At 33.1% G+C, this 13,027-nt stretch overlaps 1 protein-coding gene across 1 annotated transcript; it reads right to left on the bottom strand.

Annotated features, from left to right (window-relative positions):
- Positions 1-2,092: 2,092 nt before the first annotated feature.
- LOC125063514 (lamin-C-like) lies at positions 2,093-13,027 on the bottom strand. The gene is made up of 10 exons (XM_047669999.1): positions 12,467-13,027; positions 9,676-9,808; positions 8,990-9,188; positions 8,578-8,699; positions 7,759-7,899; positions 6,519-6,724; positions 5,980-6,241; positions 5,091-5,312; positions 3,787-3,879; positions 2,093-3,142 (listed from the first exon to the last, which is right to left on the bottom strand). The coding sequence occupies exons 1-10, from the start codon at positions 12,895-12,897 to the stop codon at positions 3,098-3,100; spliced, it is 1,854 nt and encodes a 617-aa protein (XP_047525955.1). The 5' UTR covers positions 12,898-13,027; the 3' UTR covers positions 2,093-3,097.

The following is a 13,027-nucleotide window of genomic DNA, read 5'->3' as shown; positions in this document are numbered from 1 at the left end:
TAATTTACCTTCAAAGGTGTACTAACTGGTTTACAATTTTTCATATTAAACTTATTCAACAAATTGTTCCTGGTCTACAAAAATCTCATCTTTTTTTCTTCTGACCCTCATACCTAAGCACTGTCTACAAACAAAGCTATATATGTTCTGGTAGTATTATGATGTTTAATAAATAAATATGAACCTTGTTACTGTCACTTTGTCACTGACTTTCTATATCCAAAAGATTGTAAACAATCATCTACACGCTTATACCATGCCCTAGCTGATTGTTTCAATCCATAGATTGCCCTTTTTAGTTTTAACACTTTGTTCTCCCTATCATGACATTCAAAATTCTCAGCTAAACACATATATACATCTTCATTTAAATGCCCATTTAAAAATGCTGTGGTTACATCAAGGTGAGTTATATCTAGGTTACCTATATTTAACACTTAATGCAAACAATAGTCTTATTGTTGAGTGACGAACCACTGGGGAAAAAGTTTCGGTATAGTCTATTCCTGCTTTCTGTGTAAAACCTTTAGCAACTAACCGAGCATGATATCTTATGTTATCATCACTGTCCACTTTTTCCTTTAACACCCACTTACACTTAACCACTGTAGCTTGCTTTGGCCTGTCCACCACTTCCCAAGCTTCATTTTCTCTGAATGATTTTAGTTCTTCTTTCATACTGGCTCGCCAAAATTGACTTTCTGGACCATTTAATGCCTCTCCGAGTGTAATCTCTCCTTGACTACTGTCTTCACACTCCACCATACACAAGTTATTATAACCATACCTATCTGGTCTCACTCTAGTGCGTTTGGGTAATTGCTCTGGCTCAATTGGTTCAACACTTGGGTCTGAGACTGTGTCAAATGACTTAGGCCACTTCAAAAACCAATGTCCTGAAGTTAAAGAAAAGCAAGTAAACGCATTTAGTGCTGCATTTTTTAATAGTGAATTTAATAAGGATGATTGGTATATCGACTCAGGGGCTAGTCTACTCATATGACATCATGCAGAGACAATTTTATTGGAAGTGAGAAAAGTACACGATATGAAGGAAATAATTCCCTTAATAAATAATATTAAAAGTTTGTTATATTTGTATTATCTAGTTAAATCAGGTTTATTTAATTATCACAAAAAAAAATCTACGTAATTTCTAATATACACACTTACATAAGAAATAAATAACTAAACTTAACATAAACTAAAATATATCATTAAAAGGAGTCCCTTTAGGCAAGGTTCCGAAGATACTGGCAGTGTTCCCCCTTTGAATTGCTAGACTAATTCTTTGTCCAATATTTATTACATTATATACATATTACAATATAACATTTTGTACATACCTAACCTGACGGTAAGTATGTGTATTCAAGTGAACAGGGAAAATAATTATTTCTTATAGTTGTTTTTACATATGAACTAGCTGATTCGGCAAACGTCGTTTTGCCATGTATATCATTTATAATAAAAAATAGGGGTTGATCATAGAGGGGTGAAAATTAGGGGCTGTATGTATTTTTTAATGCTGTATCATAAAAAAATAGAAATTAAAAATTTTGTCTAAAAAATAAAAATTTAGGGGTGGACTACCCTTAACATCTGGCGGGCTGATTTGTGAATCTAAACCATTCCCAGATCCCCTTGAAGACACACAAAAAATTTCATCAAAACTGGTCCAGTCGTTTAGGAGGAGTTCAGTCACATACACACGCACACAAGAAATATATATATTAAGATATGCATATTTGGTGGTTAATGAAGCTAGAATAATTGTGGCGTTATAAAACATTTTTTACGATGTAAAAAAAAACAAAATTGGTGTATTTTTTTTATTATATTTTTATAATAAATTATTAGAGATAGTAATTTTAGACTTTTGCAACATAGAATAATGAATATTAATTCATTCGTTTCACGGTCCAGGCTCCACCAAATTTCAAAATCCTTTGCCTTTCTCGCGCTACGGTTGTCCACGTTTCTGCTCCATACAGAAAAAACTAGGGCATGGAACAGTCTGCTTTTGGTTTGAATACCAATTTCTTCCAGATATATAACCATAGTAATTGTCAATATTAAATAAAACTCACAATTGATTAAAACTAAATATATATTTATTTTTATAAAGTAATTTGCACATTACACAATTTTTTTCAATGAAATCTTCTTAGCCAATGATTCAATAAAAAACAATAAGATTCTGTCCTCTTAACGTAAAAATGAAAGTACGTAATTTCTTAACATATTCTTACAGTACATTAATTATTTTTGAAAAGGAAAACCACACCCCACAAAGACCTTAAAATTTTGTATATTTTCTGTATCTTAATTTGCGACTTGCACCTGTTTTCTGTTATATAAAAATATTAATAACGTGAAATACTTATAATCTAAATTGACAACCTATGAAACGGTCACGTTTGACTTAATACTAAAAAAATAATCTATTCAATGTAATATTAATTTAGTAGATTACATCTACGGATTGCCTCGCTATGTGAACTACAACTTTGTACTTTGTTCACTGAATGTGTGGAAGCAAGTATGTATGGCAGTGCACGCTTGCGGTTAAACCAAGTGATGTATTATTTAGTCAGCTTTGATTGTTAATAAGGCACGATAACTGCACGATAGGTGGTTTAATAAATTGCAGAAAAATTTATATTCATATGAAATAAGGCATATTGTGTCTACAAAGCAATGAAAAACTTGTGAAACCAACTATCGTGGCATGTCACGCCGCTTGTGCAAATAGAACACCATTAAATTTTCCATCACCGACAAAGCTTGGGAGATATTCCATCCAAATTTCGGCTTCATAGAGGCTTATCATATTATAAATACAGTGACGAATTAACAGGCGGAGGGAGAAAGTAGGAATATTTTTTTTATTTTCTTTTTCAGTATTTTAAGCCAAGATTTAGGAAACTTCTAAGATAATGAGCACAGTCGGACCAAAAAGCTTCCGAAGCTTTGTAAATATTGAATTAAATTCATTGACTTTCTGACTTATGGCAGTTCTATTAACACACAAGTTTAATATCTAAAACATCTAATGATGAGGCACCTAACGTAATAATTATTTGCTCGTGGCTGTTTACATTATACGGCAATTCTCTTCACCCTCACGAATTTCACCCAACTGTAAATAAAAAAATAATTTTTAATAACAATAACCAGCATGCGACACCAACACACCTCCATATCAAAATGACGACTCATTGGTCTAGTGGTTAGTACTACTGACTGCGAATCCATGGGTCCCGGGTTCGATCCCCGGCTGAGACGAACATCGATGTGATGAGCATTTGGTGTTGTTCTTAGGTCTTGGGTGTTTAAATATGTATTTATATGTATATCTATCTATAATATGTATGTATATCCGTTGCCTAGTACCCATAACACAAGCTTCACCAGCTTAGCATGGGACTAGGTCAATTGGTGTGAATTGTCTTTAAAAAAAAAAAAAAATAGGTATACCTGTTTGTATTGTTAATGATTATTTCTAGTGTATTCCATTTTTGGGTATATATTTATAATAATTCTTATGTAATAAACATTTTAAATTAGCTATAGAAAGCCATGAATTAAATAAATTTGTCATTAATGTTTAACGTTTCGATTGTGATTGGTCTACATCATCTCTCCAATACGTGTCATTACTTTCGTTGGACACTATAACATATGAACAGTGGCCGTTGGTACACAGCCGTGATTCAAACGCACGACTTCGGGGTTGAAAGTCTAGGCCCATTAGGTATGTAGCTGAAGATTATTATTACTTACCCCTTCACGTCGGGGAAACTTATGTGCGAGCTCACGGTGTCTTTGAGCGCTTGTGCTTATTTGCCGCCGCTGTCTCTCGGACACGGCTATCTCCTGTGGATATTAATAACATATAATATAGTCTATTTTTTATAAAGAAACTAGCTGACCGGGCAAACGTCGTTTTGCCATGTATATCATTTATAATAAAAATAGGGGTTGATCGTAGAGGGGTGAAAATTAGGGGTTGTATGTATTTTTTAATGCTGTATTATAAAAAATTAAAATTAAAAAAATTGTCTAAAAAATAAAATTTAGGGGTGGACTACCCCTAACATTTAGGGGGATGAAAAATAGATGTTGGCCGATTCTCATAGATACCGGATAAGCACAAAAAATTTCTTCACACGAGAATTTTGTATATTAGATTTATTGTCATTTATTGTTTAAGTTAATCACGTATCAAGTATTACGACCGTTGCTTGAAGTATCTACCAGGTTCCTAACCTATACAGATTAATCTAAGCTGTAATGCCACAGATGATCAGTTATGTGGATTATTCGCACGCTGGTCTTATAATATCTTCTTTACGTAGATTATTTACATAATAAGAAAAATGCATTGAATGAGTTGATTGATTAGTTTGTAATAGACAACTAAAACAAATGAACCTACTTTAAAGTCTTTCATCAATTCGATTAACTTTACAAGCATATACCAGCGGAGCATAAATGCAAATATTGCATGAAACCATTTGAGAGTTAAGTTTCTTTGATTAAACGCTATCTCGTTAGTTTCGGGAGTATTCGAATTTAACATTTTTGTGTTGAATTGAAGAATGAAGTCCATTGTGGAAGACTAGATGAAAAGAAATGGACATTCATAAGTGAACACAGTTGTGAATAAATGAATAAAAAAAATTATATATATATAAAAAAGAAACCCGTTTTCCGTTGTTCCTTTTTTTTATAATATTCCTTGAAGTACGAGGATGGTTCTTATGGAGAGAAAACTTAAAAAAATTGATTGAAAAAGTCTAAGAACAACACTTTTCTAAATTCCCATACAAAATATTCGTAATAATATTTAAAGGCAATTTGAACTTTAATACCATATTATCATAAAATTCAAGTTCAAGGTTCCGGGAAGGTAAATTTTATTTTTTGACATAATGTATTTGTTGTATTATCAACTTTCTTTTTTTATCTTACTAGCTAGACCGGTGTCCCGAATAGCAGAATAAGTATTAAAAAAAAAAAAAAGAATCGACTGTTAGGCGGTACGATGTTCGCCAGGCCAGCTAGTAATTAAATAACCATCTCACCTCTTGTTCATTATTGAGCAACACGGTGGTGAATGTATCAGCGACGAACCACTTCTGTCCCTTCATGACAATGTCCTTGGGTGGCTCGTGGTCAGCGCCAACGTCTGCAGACCAAACGGTGGTGATTGCACCAGGCTCCAACTTCACGGTACGGTGGAACTTGAATAGGGTCTCTTGGTCACCGGCTTTACGCACAATTTGGTAGCCGCCGAGGCTTAGTTCCTGTGAATAGATTTTTATAATTCATAAACAGCACCTTTGACAAGTTAGTTTTGAACTAATATATGTATATTGTATGATAATAAATTTGAAAGAATACTTCAAATTACATAATTAAAACTTTAATTTTGTGTTTGTTTTATGAGATGATTATTTTTTATTGCCACTTATATTAGTTTTCAACTCAAATAAGTACCATTCTTTCAATAAAAATTAAAAATGGTCAATATACAGATTTCGTTTATACTAGAATGTATTTATTTTATTTATTTATTTACACTTCGTTGCTAATAATATAAGAAACACAATACATAAAAATTATAAGGGATGCAACGGGCGGCCTTATCGCTAATAAGCGATCTCTTCCAGGCAACCCTAGTTAAGAGAAAAACTAAAAAAAAAGACACATGATGCGTGCGAGAAGTGCAGAATCCTTAATCTAAAGTAATACAAAAAAAAATATTAATAACAAACTTAAAACTTAAAAACTAATCTTAAAAATACATGAACAGCGGATAGTGATGTAAAAGGAATCATAAGAATTATACAAGTCACGATTGATGAGGATAGGATAAGGTTAAGAAATGATTATACAGAAGAGTTTTAAAAGATGACAGAGATAAAAGATGTAGATATGTCTTCAAAGAAATTTATATATTCCAGACTATACCTTCTTTCCCTTGTTCCGAATCTTGACGAAGCTACCATCGGGGCAGGCTTCGGCGACTTCCAGGTCTCCCTTAGCACTGGAGGTAACGCTGAAGTCCTGGAGGCTCCTTTCCTCGCTCTCATCGAGCAGAGTGCGCTTACGAGCGGCGCGAAGGGGCGTGGCACGTCGTCCCGGAGTGATTCGTCCGCTCCCGCTGACGCTCGCGCTCGCGCTCATGGAGGCACGAGATTCGCGACCTGGCGACTGGGATGTCAGGTTCAACCTAAAATAATAAATAACTCTTTATTATATCTGATTTAATTTGCATATTTTTCTTATAATAAAAACAGAGTTAAGTGAGTGTATTTAGTTTTGTGAAAAAAGGAGTAAGTATTCGTAACGTAACGTAACACAACATTGGCAATAACATCTTGAAAACGCAAAATCTTTCATTTTATCCTAAATTAAAATAAATGTACCATAAATTATAGTAAAGTAACTAAGCTGACATAATACACCTTAGCTAATTACAATTCTAAACCATAATAACTCATAAATACCTGTCCTCTTCACCCTCAAGAAGGGCGCGGTAGGTGGCAATCTCATGGTCCAGCGAGATCTTGATGTCCATAAGAGTGGCGTACTCCCGGAGTTGGGCCGCCATTTCATCGCGAAGTCGAGCCAGCTCTTGCTCCAATGAGGCCAGATCTTCAGCGTGACGAGCCCGTTCAGACTCCAGTTGACGCTCTAGTTCACGGCAACGGTTCTGTAAAACGAATATATAAGAACTATTAGTTAGTTATATATATTTAAAATATGCATAGATATTTATAATATACTAGCAGACCGGCCAAGCGTTGCTGTGGCTAAGGTTTTTGTTATATTACATAGTAGTAAACTATTCAAGGGAAACGGTAGGAGAACACCAGTCATGGGGACCACCATGCTATTTTGGTGGTAATGCCATTAAATTGTAGCTTATGTGAAACGTTGGTACTTTCAACACAGCGCCGCCATCTGTTACAATAGTTACTATGAAATAATTAACAAATAATTTGCAATAAAATGACTTGATTGAGATGTAAGCTATCATATCTTTTAATTTAGATCAAACCGCACACAGTGTGCAAATTTAATTGAAATCGGTTCAGTAGTTTAGGAGTCCATAGCGGACAAACAACGTGACACGTAATTTATATAATATATTAAGATATAAGTATTATTTAACGGAAGAATAATGAAATATCATTTTATAAGTTACTCCTTTCAGTTAGGTATTCATTTAAGAATTCGAATTACAGAAAAACATTATTCCGTTATAGTAAGTGCAGCAGGAAAAAATTTTGCAGATGAGTACAAATATTTATAGTTTTTTTTTCCGTATCAAAATAATTCAACAGGTGACATACAAGTTTAATTAAATGTATCGAAACCAGTTTAAGTAGACCTTGTACAACCAGCTGATAAAGAAAATTGTGGTGATGTTTTTATCGTTATTTGACGCAATTATAATTATTTCGTTTCGACCTTCAGTAATCAAGGCAGTTCTGAAAACCTTATCTATTTTGCAAGGTTTTTTGTTTCTTATAGCAGCATTTTTTAATACAACTAACTAAACTAAATACTAACATATCACATAATGCCCACAATATTGACTATATTACAAGATATAGAAGTAACAGAATGTAGAGACCGGCATCAAAAGGTCCCATTTCATATTCAACATACAAAAACACATAGTTGCATTTTGAATAATACAAATATTTTATCGTAATAGCAGTATTTTAAGTATGTACTTACACTAAGAGCGGCATTCTTGTTCTCCAAATCGTTAAGAGTGTTGTTGAGACTGTCGATGCGTGTGCGCATCGTACGGAGCTCCTCAACAGCGACAGTCGCCGCGCTGCTATTGCGATTGGCCGCCGCTTGGAGATTCTTCATCTATTAAAAAAAATCTAGTCTTACTACACTTTTTGACAATTTCTTTAAATAATAGATATAGATTGCTTCTCTATCTAAGTATAAAAATATCGTTACTTCAGAATTGAATGTATGTATTGTTTGCTTTTATGTACTTTTAAATTTGAAGTAGTGGCTTATGATGTGCAAAATATAGGAGTGTTGACGTCGACATAAATATTTGCCCATTTTTATTAGTCCATGATAATATTTTTTATAATGATAAAAACAATGGAAAGTTAATTAATGCAGTAAAGTCCGTCATTGTGTTTTAAAATTTAATTAATATTTTTTAACTCTGATGATGGCCCAAGTTATTCCCCTAACATAAATAGCAATATCTTAAGTAAGTTTTGAAAGTTAATTTAAGCGAATCAAGTCTTGTATTTCCTAGGTATTCGTATGAAAAGTTGTCTTGCTGGCGATTGATTGCAGTGTGTTAAGAGTTTTGTAATGATAAAACCACGTATTTATAAAATTTCAAAATAATTTATCGAATGATAAAAATTTGTTGATAAGAAAAATAGTAATCAATAGTTTCAAATATTGTTTTGAAATGTGCATTTCAGGAAGAAGGCACAACACTGAAAAAGATAAGATAAGCTAAATAGATAAATACCGATGTTAACTAAATTAAAAATATGAACATTCAATTATTACCTTATTTTCATAGAGAGCTTCAATTTCATCACGATTGGCTTTCATGTTGGCCTCTTGTTGCTCGCGCAGCTCTTGGAGACTCTGTTGGAGTTTAGCTTCATACTGTTGAGCAAGACGCCCATCTGTAGGAAATATATAGAAGAATGAATTTTGGAAAATTCAGGTTTCATTATCAGAGAAACTCAAACACAATAAGTTGCCATATGCCCATTCTAACAAAAATAATTACATGCCTTATCTAACCCTCCTTGGGATTTCATATAAATGAATGCTATTATTTACTGAATATTAATGTATTAGTTGTGATGGGTAGAATTTCGCAAAAGACATCAAACACATGTTTGAATCTTGATATGGAAATACTGAAATATTAAGTGTAACAATTTCAATACTTGAGAAATGCATTACTTACCAATTTCAGTGATCTCGACCTGTCTCCGAGTTCGAGTCTCTTGCAGCTCTTGTTGGAACACCTGATCTTTGAAAGAGAGTTCTTCACGCAGACTCTGTACTGTATTCTCCATATCAATTCGGCAAAGCATCTCTTCTTCAAGGGTCTTGCGTGTCTCCGCGTATACTTTGCGTAGTTTGTCCAACTCCTTTGCCAGATCCTGTAAACAATATATATACATCATTTTTCAACATTTAAAACAGTTATGTTTTCACAAGACGAGGTTTCTTTTGGAATGTTTCTTTAAGATTTCTGTTATGGGAAATGGGTAAAAGTTTTTTAAATAAAAATTTGTCTCTACACAAAAACATCATTATTACTACACTAATAAGTAATTTAAAACTTATCTAATTTGCTAAAAGGGTATTTAAGATAAGTGTCCAATAACACTACTTACAGTCTATATTAATGGGAAGACACAGTTCTTGTTTACTTTTTTTTCCACTACCTTTGTTATGGGAAATGAGTAAGAGTAAGAAAATAATTTGCCCAATAAACGTGAGGGGCTTCCCTGAACATTAGTTAGGATGTATAAAAACATTGCACATTCCTAGAGACCATTTGATTAATAATTTTACGCTATTCATATTTGTCTATTCGCGTTCTGAAATATGCATTTATTTCTTTGGATATACAAATATACATACTCTGGCCTCATCTTGAGCTTTCTTCTTATCAGCGAGGGCGGTGTTGTACTTGTTGCTTTCTTCAGTGAAACGGTTCTCGAAATGAAGAGCTAAATTGTCTGCCTGCTGCCAGTCTTTTGTTTTTTTATCCAAACTGAAATGTGTACAGTAAATAAGTATTTTTAAAATATTATATTGCTTGACTAACAAGAATGCATTATAACGGAAGTATGTAATAAATTGTTATCACATAAGATAGATTGGTATGTGTTTCACTTCGTGGAATTTAAAAGAATTCATGTGTGTTGCGGTCACGAAGCATGTTTAATTGAATTTTTTAAATCTTTGCCGTAACTCGAGAGTCGAGACGTAAAAAAAATACTTATACATAGAGTTACTTTAAAGGTTTTGAATTATATCAATTATGACACTTGTGATGACGTTCTTTTCCCTTGGTATTCATGAATACTTTTGGTATAAGCAATATTTTCGGAATGGTAAACTTAAAATAAAAAATGATTGACTTTGTTGTCACTAATTGCGTCGTTGGAACTATACAAATTTATACAATATTATAGAAAACATAACGTCAGCACCAAAAATAAATAAAATTTTTACTTGGTTACGTCACGCTTTATCCACGTTATTTTTTTACGATTTTGAGCTTTATTGATATGCACAACAAAGCTTAGTAAAAAGATCGAGGGACACAGTTTGATCAATGATTAGTCACGCTATTTATAGCGATTACGTAAGAATACTGAGGCATTTTTACGGTAAATAGTAAAACATTCGTACAAGGTAAAGATGTCATTGGTAGGTATAATATAAACAAACATGATATTTTGAGACTGAGTGGCCAAGGCTAATAATTTTTATAATTTGATATGACGTTAAAATTAAAAGTAGGTCTTGCAAGTAGACTACACAAGGACAATAGTATAGTACAGGCGGCATCACAGTAGATTTTATGATTTGACATTTGTTAAAAATAAAACGATATGCTATTTAATAAGTAAACGAGGTCAATCTATGTGGGAGATAATTCCAGAAATATAATAAGATACTCCAATAGGTATAACTTTTACAAATAAATATATTCGATTAAGAAATGTTATCATATACATACTACATATACATATGTATAGTGTAAATTCTCTAACGCCTACGAGACTACGTCATCGTTTATTGTGAAAACATGACGTTGTGGATAACATGTTATATTATGTACTTTCGAACTGGACAATAACATGTCTCAAAAAAAAATCTGAGCCCCTTTTTAATAAAAAAACTGCCCTAATAGAGTTAAAGCTAATTACTTTACACATATTAAAGTGTAAATTAACACATGACGCTTAAGTTAATTTAAACCTAAGTTTTATGATTATCTAATCTTATTAAATGCACATAAGAATGGTATAGATAATTAATTGGTAGTGAAGTGTGTGGTTTTCATATAACCATATGATCATTATAATGCAGTGGGTGTAAGGTCAGAGCTGTAGTGACATAGACCTCATGGTCAGCAACCTTCTTGCAAGGTAAAGTCACAAACTAATATCATTATTATAATGGTTATTTTAAATACATTAATGCCTAAAATAATAAATGCTTCAGTTTTCAAAATACTTAAAAAAAACTACACACTAACCAAAAACCTTTTTAGTATAACAATTTTATTTTAAAATAATTGTAGTGAAATTTTCTAATTAAAAATAAAATGTCAATTGTAATCATCCTTCTCTGTGCCTGTCACATGTAGATTTTTTGGACTCAGACATGCTGGTTTTTTTTATGTTTTCCTTCACTGTACAAGCAAGAGATAATCATGCACATAGCAGAATCTATTGCATAGCTGGGATATTATGAGTACTTGACCTCAAGCGCAAGTCACACTTGTACTTACACACTCACATATTCTTGAGAGTAAATAATTATTTCAACAGTTTAGGACAATATGGGATTATTTTCATATAATTTAAGATGTTTAAATTTCTGCCTCAACATAGTTGTATAGGTCGGTTAACGAAAGCTGGCGGGTTCACAGTACTCACACTAATGCAATTTCACATACAGTATGTTTCAAAATATGATTTTTTTGCCATGCTATACATTTTAGTCCACTCATACACGACGGACAGTCTATTTATGATGTATTTATGATTGTATTTCAGTTTGACATCACGTCTCGCGCTTATTCACAGACACTACACAAGCACAAAGTCTAAACGTGTTGAAGCCGCCAGCTTTAGTTAACATACCTATAACATGTATATATAATAGGCTAAATTTTATAAGTACATATATGAAACAGGACACAAATTTAGCCACAATCTGACTTAATACTAAGTGAAACGCGGGCTATTGGGAAGCACACTTAGCTAGAGCTATTATTAATTAGTTATATATTCAAATTTTACTTATTTTTTAAACTAAAATAGTACTTTAACTATTTTTAGTTATTTAGTATTTGTAGGCAACAAATTTTGCAATTAAGCTATCTTAGCATATTTGTTTACAAACAATGATTGTAATCTGAAGTAGGTTTTAAAGAAGCAAATTGATAGGGACAACACTATAATTGGATTGTTATATCGAGATGATGTCACTGTGTCGTAAAGGCGAGGTCGGCCGCGTTCATATAGCGTGCCCGAATTGAAATGCCGCCGATGACGTAAACTATGCTAAGGTTATCCGGAAGATATTACCTATAAAAATAGGTAACCTATATACGAAAATACTAGCATGAAAATCTTTAAACGTCTATTAAACAGTAATAAACAGTTTAAGAAAATAGTTTAGTCAAACTTACCGTTTACTGAGATCGTCGTTTTCCTCTATCAATCTCTTCAAATCAATCTCCAACTTAGCCTTTTCTCGAGAAGTATCGTCTAAAAGTTTTCGAGCATCTTGAAGTTCATGTTCATACATTCCTTTAATGTTGGAAACCTCGCGTGTGACCACCTCCTGGGTTGTTTGTATTTCGCGACGCAATCCTGAGTTTTCACTCTCAAGCTGGCGTACTTTATCAATGTAAGCTGCAAGGCGGTCATTTAGGTTTTGTAAGTTTTCCTTCTCTTGTAAACGACTATGTCTTGTAGGGCTTAGAGGGCTGTGTGGCCGGCCGGCTGAACTAGAAGGGCGGCTACCAACAGGAGTGCTTGATTGTTGAGGGCTTTGAACTGACGACACAACACTTATGTTTGAAGACGATGATACTGTCTTTTTTGATTTAGTCGACATTTTGATATTTTTTCAGTAACAAATATCAAAATAGACACAGTTGGCTTGTTTTAAGAAGACAAACGTACACTTCGCCTCACAACCTGTAATATGTATACCCAAGCTTAGCCAATATGATCACGTGATCAAG

The sequence above is a fragment of the Pieris napi genome, chromosome 1 (assembly GCF_905475465.1).
Source record: "Pieris napi chromosome 1, ilPieNapi1.2, whole genome shotgun sequence".
Classification (NCBI taxonomy): Eukaryota; Metazoa; Arthropoda; class Insecta; order Lepidoptera; family Pieridae; genus Pieris; species Pieris napi.
The sequence above is the reverse complement of the archived record's forward strand: the minus strand, read 5'-3'. Positions and strand labels throughout refer to the sequence as shown.